The sequence below is a fragment of the Oncorhynchus gorbuscha genome, linkage group LG18 (assembly GCF_021184085.1).
Source record: "Oncorhynchus gorbuscha isolate QuinsamMale2020 ecotype Even-year linkage group LG18, OgorEven_v1.0, whole genome shotgun sequence".
Classification (NCBI taxonomy): domain Eukaryota; kingdom Metazoa; phylum Chordata; class Actinopteri; order Salmoniformes; family Salmonidae; genus Oncorhynchus; species Oncorhynchus gorbuscha.
The window spans coordinates 949,841-960,828 of NC_060190.1; the positions used below are offsets into that span (position 1 = coordinate 949,841).

Consider the following 10,988-nt stretch of genomic DNA (forward strand, 5'->3'; position numbering starts at 1 on the left):
GAAACCTGTTAGTAACACACTGACCAGAAACCTGTTAGTGACACACTGATCAGAAACCTGTTAGTAACTGACCAGAAACCTGTTAGTGACTGACCAGAAACCTGTTAGTAACTGACCAGAAACCTGTTAGTAACTGACCAGAAACCTGTTAGTAACTGATCAGAAACCTGTTAGTAACACACTGACCAGAAACCTGTTCTTGTCAACACACTGACCAGAAACCTGTTAGTAACACACTGACCAGAAACCTGTTAGTAACTGACCAGAAACCTGTTAGTAACACACTGACCAGAAACCTGTTAGTAACTGACCAGAAACCTGTTAGTAACACACTGACCAGAAACCTGTTAGTAACTGACCAGAAACCTGTTAGTAACTGATCAGAAACCTGTTAGTAACTGACCAGAAACCTGTTAGTAACTGACCAGAAACCTGTTAGTAACTGACCAGAAACCTGTTAGTAACTGACCAGAAACCTGTTAGTAACACACTGACCAGAAACCTGTTAGGAACACACTGACCAGAAACCTGTTAGTAACTGACCAGAAACCTGTTAGTAACTGACCAGAAACCTGTTAGTAACTGACCAGAAACCTGTTAGTAACTGACCAGAAACCTGTTAGTAACTGACCAGAAACCTGTTAGTAACACACTGATCAGAAACCTGTTAGTAACTGACCAGAAACCTGTTCGTAACACACTGACCAGAAACACACTCTGTTCATTTCAATGGTGCGTGTGTGTTTCCCTTCCTCCACAGAGCTTCCAGACAGAGTCTCCATCAGATATTTAAACCACTCTGGTCCCGTGGTTGAGGGGCATCAGTACTCTCTGCATTGTCTTGTCCAGAACATCGCTCCTATTGAGCACCTCAGAGTGACCTTCTTCAAAGTCTCTACCAATGGTGAACGGACAGTGTTATACACACAACCACTGAACAACGACATTCACCAATTAAACAATGACATGAGGCAACCGGTGAACGAGCTATTCCCTGCAGTTCTCCCCACTAGTGTTGACGACGGGGCCCAGTGGTTTTGTTCAGCCATGTTGGATCTGGGACCAGAGGGACCCCGACCTCCTGCTGTGATGGAATCAGAGCGCCTCAACACCACTGTGCACTGTGAGTCGGTCTGGTGATACGTGACTCGATTGGTAATGTCTATCTGTACAGATCAGTGCTGTGGGTTATGATGGTTGTAAAGATGACGGGGCTCAAATAATGGGGGATGTAATTATGAGGTCATGATGATGATTATAATATGGTTGTTTCACTGAAGTTTCGTATCCCCCCCCCCCCCAGTCGCTCCTGAGTTCTCCTGTTCTGCCAAGCTAGAGGTGCGAGCGGGGAGGGGCTAACTTGTGATGTCAGAGGCAATCCCCTCCCATCGGTCATCTGGCTGAGAGACGGACAGGTACTGACCCCGCCCAAACACTCTACTCGGAATGATGGAGACTGAGCAGAGAGGATGCTGGGAAATACACCCTCATGGCTTTGAACCGTATCGGAAGAGCCAATCACACAGTGGAGGTGGAGGTCCTACATGGCCGTGCTGCTAGAGGTCTGTCTGTCTGTCTGTCTGTCTGTCTGTCTGTCTGTCTGTCTGTCTGTCTGTCTGTCTGTCTGTCTGTCTGTCTGTCTGTCTGTCTGTCTGTCTGTCTGTCTGTCTGTCTGTCTGTCTGTCTGTCTGTCTGTCTGTCTGTCTGTCTGTCTGTCTGTCTGTCTGTCTGTCTGTCTGTCTGTCTGTCTGCGTTGGAAACTGATTTTTAAGGTGTTGTTCAACTTCTGTTTCCCTCCACAGGAGCTTCCTGTCAGGCTGCTGGGAGTGCCACGGTGGCTGTGCTGCTCCACCAGCTCATTTATTGGCTATATTGAATGATTATTTTATTGATTGAACGGTTGAGTTATTCATTGACCAATCAGGACACCGATCTCTGTGCTGGAGCTTTGTGATTTGACAGTGATCTGTGAGGTCAGTCTTCAATAGATCTGGAATCAGAGTTAGTAGAAAACCCTTTTTGCCTAAATGTGAAATGAGCTGTTTTGAAATGTGTTATTTTGAAGTAGTGCTATTGAACAGGTCTGTAGTTAAGCAATAAGGCCTGAGGGGGTGTGGTATATGTCCAATATACCACGGCTATGGGCTGTTCTTATGCACGTCACAACGGTATAAATGTTTATTCCAAATCCTAACCTTAAATGTTTATTACTATTAAACTATATAAATGTTTCGGCCTAATCCTAACCTTAAATGTTTATTACTAATAAACTATAGAAATGTTTCGGCCTAATCCTAACCCTAACCCTAATCCTAACCCTAACCCTAACCCTAACCCTAACCCTAACCCTAATCCTAATCCTAACCCTAATCCTAACCCTAACCCTAACCCTAACCCTAATCCTAACCCTAATCCTAACCCTAATCCTAACCCTAATCCTAATCCTAATCCTAACCCAGTCTCTAGCAACAGATCTGCCATAATCCTTATTGCAATGTGTTTGTTGTCTATGTCTTTTGAGACGAATAAAAGTTGACCCATAAACTGTCATTGGTTTAACATATTTGTTATCAGGTTGGCTGCGATGATGATGATGATGAGTGTGGGTGGATGTGTTTGTGTGTAGGTGACGTAGCCGCGCCATGTTATGCATTTTCAACCAGATCCACAGGAGAAGAGTCGTCACGAGTTACCACAGGGTTTGTGCTAACTGGGATCCTTGGGATGTCACTAGCCTAAATCCTAATCCTAACCACTACCATTTTAAATGTCGACTTCAATGTGGTAGTGTGGTATGGACGTGCCAGGGATTCCAGATATCGTGGATCATTACCACAACCGTAAAGTCAAAAACCCTGCATATATTTCTACAATTCTCTTCTTAAAATCAGATGTTAAACGAACCCCAACCACACAGAACGCACACTCGGCGGAATGATGGAGACGACAGGGTCAGTCCTGGTGTAGCTCAGTTGGTAGAGCATGGCGCTTGTAACGCCAGGGTAGTGGGTTCGATTCCCAGGACCACCCATACGTAGAATGTATGCACACATGACTGTAAGTCGCTTTGGATAAAAGCGTCTGCTAAATGGCATATATTATTATTATTAAGTAGAGCTACTGCAGGACATGTTGTTAATGTTGTGGCTCCAGACACTGATGCCAGACCTGTTCAGAAATCTTGTTCTCACACAAATGTGTCACGCAAAAAAAGGTTCACCTTAATAGTTAATCCGATTGACTTGATAACCTTTCTAATGAAGTCTAGGTCAAAGGTCGTCAACCTGACTGCTTCTGTGGAAAGAAAAACTACCATGTTGAAGGTCATTGTGGAAGCAGCAACAGAGTTTTTAGGAGTAACAGATGTTACTGTCTCCATGATTGATATGTAATACCAATGATGGAATGTCTCAGTATGATGATAATTAGAGTTGTGTTTTTTTTGTTGTTATCCTTCAGTGGAATGCCAGAAGCCTTTTTGCTAACTGGCCAGAAGCCTTTTTGCTAACTGGTCAGAAGCCTTTTTGCTAACTGGCCAAAAGCCTTTTTGCTAACTGGCCAGAAGCCTTTTTGCTAACTGGCCAGAAGCCTTTTTGCTAACTGGCCAGAAGCCTTTTTGCTAACTGGTCAGAAGCCTTTTTGCTAACTGGCCAAAAGCCTTTTTGCTAACTGGCCAAAAGCCTTTTTGCTAACTGGCCAGAAGCCTTTTTGCTAACTGGTCAGAAGCCTTTTTGCTAACTGGCCAGAAGCCTTTTTGCTAACTGGCCAGAAGCCTTTATGCTAACTGGCCAGAAGCCTTTTTGCTAACTGGTCAGAAGCCTTTTTGCTAACTGGTCAGGAGTTTAAGAAATGTGTAATAGAGTTAGAGATTGAAACATGATGTCATGTGTGTTCAAGAAACATGGCTTAGACCACGTCTTGACTGTATTGTTCCTGGTTATTGTCCAATCAGATCTGATATATCATCTGGACATTGTGGTGGGTGTGCTACGTTCCTAAGGGAAGGTCTTGTATATTGTAATATAACTGTCCCATCTGAATATCAATGATGTGATGGTGGAAATCTACAGTGCAGGTAGTAATATTAAGTTACAACATTTTTTTTTACAACCCATGTCGTCGACTATCTGTAGCGATGTTTGATGAAATATCAGGAGGATTGGGCTCTAGGGAGATATGGTGTGGCGACTAGTAGTTTATGATAGGGTGTGGCGACTAGTAGTTTATGATAGGGTGTGGCGACTAGTAGTTTATGATAGGGTGTGGCGACTAGTAGTTTATGATAGGGTGTGGCGACTAGTAGTTTATGATAGGGTGTGGCGACTAGTAGTTTATGACAGGGTGTGGCGACTAGTAGTTTATGATAGGGTGTGGCGACTAGTAGTTTATGACAGGGTGTGGCGACTAGTAGTTTATGATAGGGTGTGGCGACTAGTAGTTTATGACAGGGTGTGGCGACTAGTAGTTTATGACAGGGTGTGGCGACTAGTAGTTTATGACAGGGTGTGGCGACTAGTAGTTTATGACAGGGTGTGGCGACTAGTAGTTTATGATAGGGTGTGGCGACTAGTAGTTTATGACAGGGTGTGGCGACTAGTAGTTTATGATAGGGTGTGGCGACTAGTAGTTTATGATAGGGTGTGGCGACTAGTAGTTTATGATAGGGTGTGGCGACTAGTAGTTTATGACAGGGTGTGGCGACTAGTAGTTTATGATAGGGTGTGGTGACTAGTAGTTTATGACAGGGTGTGGCGACTAGTAGTTTATGACAGGGTGTGGCGACTAGTAGTTTATGATAGGGTGTGGCGACTAGTAGTTTATGATAGGGTGTGGCGACTAGTAGTTTATGATAGGGTGTGGCGACTAGTAGTTTATGATAGGGTGTGGCGACTAGTAGTTTATGATAGGGTGTGGCGACTAGTAGTTTATGATAGGGTGTGGCGACTAGTAGTTTATGACAGGGTGTGGCGACTAGTAGTTTATGATAGGGTGTGGCGACTAGTAGTTTATGATAGGGTGTGGCGACTAGTAGTTTATGATAGGGTGTGGCGACTAGTAGTTTATGACAGGGTGTGGCGACTAGTAGTTTATGATAGGGTGTGGCGACTAGTAGTTTATGATAGGGTGTGGCGACTAGTAGTTTATGGGAAAGCTCACATACAGATGCTAATGCTCTTTCATTATTTTTTACTTTTATTTCTTATTTTTTACTTATCTATTTTTTTTTACTTAACACATAGTTTTTCTTAAAACTGCATACTGCAACTGTAAATCATTTCACTGTAAATGATCGACACCTGTTGTATTCGGCGCCTGTGACAAATACAATTGATGGTAATGGTATTATTGTGGAAGAAATGATGGAAACAAGATCATTAGTGTGTCATGACGATGCGTGCAAGAGTTGATGTCGTTACAGGTTTTTATTTTATTTTTATTTGACCTTTATTTAACTAAGCAAGTCAGTTAAGAAAAAAATATTATTTTCAATGACGGCCTAGGAACAGTGGGTTAACTGCCTGTTCAGGGGCAGAACGACAGATTTATACCTTGTCAGCTCAGTGGTTTGAACTTGCCACCTTCCAATTATTAGTCCAACGCTCTAACCACTAGGCTACCCTGCCGCCCCCGGGGTGTGGAAGGAAATTACATTGTAGACCAGTTAGCCAAAAGAGTTGTAATGGTATTATTGTGGAAGAAATTATGGAAACAAGATCATTAGTGTGTCATGACGATGCGTGCAAGAGTTGATGTCGTTACAGGTTTTTATTTTATTTTTATTTTACCTTTATTTAACTAGGCAAGTCAGTTAAGAAAAAAAAATGTTCCACTGGGTAGAGATGAGGCCAAATGTAAGATCAGAGCCATTCTGATAGATGTGTGGCAGAAGAGATGGGACTCTGAGCCCCAAGGGATTTATATTTATATTTATATATCTACAGAAAGGTAGTGGACCAAGATGCAAAGGAAGACGTGGTTTTTGCTCAATTGCGCTTTGGACATTGTACATTGAACTCGTCATTACATCTGTTTTGCAAGCATGTGAATGGCTTGTGTCTCGAGTGTATGGCCGATGAAACGATGGAGTAGGTGTCGTTATATTGTTGTAAGTGTGTTTAAGAGAGGGACAGATTGAAGTATAGGGTCATTGAGGTTGGAAGGTATTTTGAGGATGGGAGAGGGTCTGTTAGAAGTTAGTAGGCTCTTTTTTTATTTTCTCAGAAATAATGAGTTAGGTAGGAGGATTTAGAGATGTTGTAAACCGTGATTGACCACCCACTCCAGCACAGTAGGTGGCGGAATGCACCTTTAACGTTGGTTTGCGGACCGCCATTATATCATAGAAGAAGAAGTGGCCACAGGAAAGCGGAAGTCATTTCGATTCCGGCCTACTCTGGCGATTTTTCACCAAGTATTCTGTGCTTGACATACTTTATACACTCGATCTAAAAATCTAAAAAGTACATCGACAAAACTGACCTCAGAGCAACGACAATTCAATCTCAACGTCAACGAAAGTAACGGTCATCCCGTGGAAACTTTGGATTTGTCCTTTTACCGCTGGTGAGTTAGCATGCTATCGTTAGCTAACTGTAAGCTAAATAGGCCAACTCAATGAATATGTGCGGTTAATTTATGTGACTTTACTGGACGGGTCTTTATAGAATAGTGGAAGGTTTATATGTGTCTTATTCAATCAAGGTTAACGTTTTTTAAAGTATTATTATACACGTATGATATAGTAATGTTCTAGAGACGATTTGATGAATTACGTCACGAAATGAGATGCGTTCCCTTAAAATGGTTCCCTCCACAAACAACTTTTTAAATATTAGAATATATGATTACAACATAGCTTCACAGAATACAGTAGATAGTATTATATAAATAACATCTATGGTCCTCTCTTTATAACATCCTAAAATACACTGGAGACATTCAGAAACATAATTAGGATGGATCAATTTAACCTTTTTTTTTTTGTAAAAAAGAGTTCTCTCTGATATGAAAGATAAGGTCCTTATGCTTCCAAACCTTACCGCACGTGTTGTGTGTTAATGTTCAGACCAAGTATCGGGGCTATTAACAAAACTCCCCTGTACAGAAGATGCCTTCATCCAATTACTCTTATGTGTAATGCAACAGAGTCAGGATCAAGGGCTTGGGTAGGTGCAACTAAGACCCCCGAAATGACAAGGGTTTCAGTAAGAGGACTAACTGGTGTCTCCAAGTGGCCACACACCTCTTCAATGTGTGCTCTGATACTAAGTCATCTCATTGCACTTTGACACAGTGAAAGAGACATCATCTTTAAGGTGTTTAATTATAAATTTAAAAAAAACTCTCCTAGCTTTGCCATTGATGAACTGAAGCAAGCACTTGTAGATTTTTGGGGGGTTTGGAACCCAGCCCTGCATCTCCATCTCCACCCTGCATCTCCATCTCCACCCTGCATCTCCATCTCCACCCTGCATCTCCATCTCCACCCTGCATCTCCATCTCCACCCTGCATCTCCATCTCCACCCTGCATCTCCATCTCCACCCTGCATCTCCATCTCCACCCTGCATCTCCATCTCCACCCTGCATCTCCATCTCCACCCTGCATCTCCATCTCCACCCTGCATCTCCATCTCCACCCTGCATCTCCATCTCCACCCTGCATCTCCATCTCCACCCTGCATCTCCATCTCCACCCTGCATCTCCATCTCCACCCTGCATCTCCATCTCCACCCTGCATCTCCATCTCCACCCTGCATCTCCATCTCCACCCTGCATCTCCATCTCCACCCTGCATCTCCATCTCCACCCTGCATCTCCATCTCCACCCTGCATCTCCATCTCCACCCTGCATCTCCATCTCCACCCTGCATCTCCATCTCCACCCTGCATCTCCATCTCCACCCTGCATCTCCAAGATGCTTATATGAATGACATCAGAGCGGAATTTATTCTAATCCTTAACTCAGAACACATAGAGTCCTCTCTTACTCAGACGACACAATGCACAGAAGTCCCAATTAGCAGGAGGGATGGGGGTGAGATCTTGTTGTGTGTGTGTGTGTGGTGCTCACGTTTTAAGAGCATCTATCAGTTGACTCTCATACAGCTCTGAGCTCTGACATCATGTGTAGAATGTTACTGTACAGCCACTGTGTTCCAATGTAATTCCCTTATCAGTGACCTAATTTGAGCATCTATCAGTTGAATCTCATACAGCTCTGAGCTCTGACATCATGTGTAGAATGTTACTGTACAGCCACTGTGTTCCAATGTAATTCCCTTATCAGTGACCTAATCTGCCATTTTCAACCCGTTTACGGGGTAAAGTGTTGAGAATAATAGCCTCTAAATATAAACGTTATATAAACCTACAATATACATAAAGCATTCATTGATATTACAACAGCATGTCGGTTTCACATCAAAGGTTGAAATGCCATGGAAATATTCAATCGGTAACATGTGATCAGTAAACATCAAAGTATTGGATGTATATATATTTTGACACTATCCTTCTACTACAGGTCATCTAAAGTGTTTGGACTTCCTGCTGTCTTCTACTACAGGTCATCTAAAGTGTATGGACTTCCTGCTGTCTTCTACTACAGGTCATCTAAAGTGTATGGACTTCCTGCTGTCTTCTTCTACTACAGGTCATCTAAAGTGTATGGACTTCCTGCTGTCTTCTACTACAGGTCATCTAAAGTGTATGGACTTCCTGCTCTCTTCTTCTACTACAGGTCATCTAAAGTGTATGGATTTCCTGCTCTCTTCTTCTACTACAGGTCATCTAAAGTGTATGGACTTCCTGCTCTCTTCTTCTACTACAGGTCATCTAAAGTGTATGGACTTCCTGCTCTCTTCTTCTTCTACAGGTCATCTAAAGTGTATGGACTTCCTGCTGTCTTGCCATTGACTGCATTGTTGTTGTTCCCATCAGCAGGACAACATGAGTCTAAAGAGGACAAGCTGTTGGATGGACTGGAACAGAGTTTATACACTCTAACCAAGGACAACTTATGTTACCTGTGCGTTCGTTGTGGAATAGGCTCTGAGGATCGGTTCAAAGGTAAAGAAAACAGTGAACGCACGCTGCGGCGTCAAATCATGGAGGAAATCTGGGAAAATGAGGATTCAAAGTCTTGGTTACTCCGACTGAAAGAGGACATCAGAGGTATACAGGAGGATGGTAGACATGTAACCGTGAGCTCCAGTGCATCAAGCAGCGTGTCCTCGAGTCCCAGCCAGTCTGATGGTGATGGGGACGCTGCAGACTGCCGTGAAGCTGGGAAGCCTCGACAGTCGGAAGTGACTCAGCGAACACACACTGGAGAGAAGCCTTACTGTTGTAGTCAGTGTGGGAAGACATTCACACAGTCAGGAAGCCTGGCAACTCATCTGAGAACACACACCGGAGAGAAACCGCATAGCTGTGATGTATGTGGGAAGACTTTTAACGTAGCCTTCAATCTGAACCGACACCAGCGAACACACACTGGAGAGAAACCCTACAGCTGTGAGAAGTGTGGGAAGAGCTTTTCTCAGTCAGGCCTACTGGCCAGCCACCGTCGTTCGCACACAGGAGAGAAACCGTATGTCTGTGATCAGTGTGGGCAGAGCTTTGTCAATCCGGGATCCCTGGCAAAGCACAAGCGAAAACAACATGCTGGAGAGAAGCCTTACAGCTGCGCGGATTGTGGGAAGAGTTTCTTTGAATCACATACCCTGGCTAACCATCGGAGGACACACACAGGAGAGAAGCCTTACAGCTGTGATCTATGTGGGAAAAGTTTTGCTCTGTCAGGAACCCTGATTAAACATAAGCTGACTCATACAGGAGAGAAACCGTACTGCTGTGACCGGTGTGGGAAGAGCTTCCGTGAATCAGGCAGGTTGAAAGTTCACCAGAGAATGCACACTGGAGAGAAACCTTACGGCTGTGATCAATGTGGGAAGAAATTTGGTCATTCGCAACACCTGAAAGAACACCTGCGAACGCACACAGGAGAGAAACCTTACGGCTGTGATCAGTGTGAGAGGAAATTCACTCAACCACAACACCTGAAATCCCACATGAGAACACACACTGGAGAGAAGCCGTTTGTCTGTGATCAGTGTGAGAAGAGATTCGCTCATTCGCAACAACTCAAAGCACACCTGCGAATGCACACTGGAGAGAAACCTCATATCTGCGATCAGTGTGAGAAGAAATTCGCTCATTCGCAACACCTGAAAGATCACATGCGAACACACACAGGAGAGAAGCCGTACATCTGTGGAGAATGTGGAAAGAGCTTTGCTAGAACAGGAACATTGAAAGTGCACCAGAAATCACACGCAACAGGTGAAGTGTGTAAAGATCTGCCTCCCCAGGATCAGTTCCAGAACCCTCAAATACATCTGAACAGCACAAAGTTCCAGATCCATCTGCCTCCCCAGGATCAGTTCCAGAATCCTCAAATAAATCTGAACAGCACAAAGTTCCAGATCCATCGGCCTCCCCAGGATCAGTTCCAGAACCTTCCATAAACTCAGAAAAGTCCAAAGTTCCGCTGCTGGACTCCTCTAGCACTAGGCATTATGACACCTATCTATTCTATATATATATATATATATATATATATATATATATATATATATATGCGGTAAAGAGGTCAATGGAACTCGACCAAAACAATAGAAATGCCATGGACACAGGTGGGAGAAAGATGCCATGGGGGGAAAGATCCCGAATCTCCTCATGGTCCCCTCACTATATGTTGAGGTAAGAATCAGAGTATAATGCTTGTATGGATGTCAACCCCCTAACACATGTTTATATCATCATCACCAAATCAACTGCATTATGGTAACAAAAGGACTTTGACAAACACAGATCGTTGATGCTACAAGCTCATAAGAGCAGGATGTTAGCGTTTAGCAGTTCTTCTCAACAGGGAAAGGGACAACTTCAAAAATGTGTCATGCAGAGGAAACAGACAAAT

At 43.6% G+C, this 10,988-nt stretch overlaps 2 protein-coding genes and 1 long non-coding RNA gene across 3 annotated transcripts in view; all 3 read left to right on the forward strand.

Annotated features, from left to right (window-relative positions):
- The window catches only part of LOC124003115, a 3,803-nt gene extending 2,663 nt beyond the window's left edge, over positions 1-1,140 (forward strand). Inside the window, exon 3 of the mRNA XM_046311180.1 lies at positions 761-1,140. Within this exon, the coding sequence (XP_046167136.1) occupies positions 761-1,140 (380 nt within the window). The remainder of the gene's footprint in view (positions 1-760) is intronic.
- Positions 1,141-1,456: 316 nt separating this feature from the next.
- Positions 1,457-2,550, forward strand: LOC124002823. Its single transcript, XR_006833113.1, has 2 exons — positions 1,457-1,562; positions 1,803-2,550. It is a non-coding gene; the product is annotated as an uncharacterized LOC124002823 (long non-coding RNA).
- Positions 2,551-8,972: 6,422 nt separating this feature from the next.
- Positions 8,973-10,988, forward strand: LOC124002734 (zinc finger protein 883-like). The gene has a single exon (XM_046310449.1). The coding sequence runs from the start codon at positions 9,112-9,114 to the stop codon at positions 10,531-10,533; it is 1,422 nt and encodes a 473-aa protein (XP_046166405.1). The 5' UTR covers positions 8,973-9,111; the 3' UTR covers positions 10,534-10,988.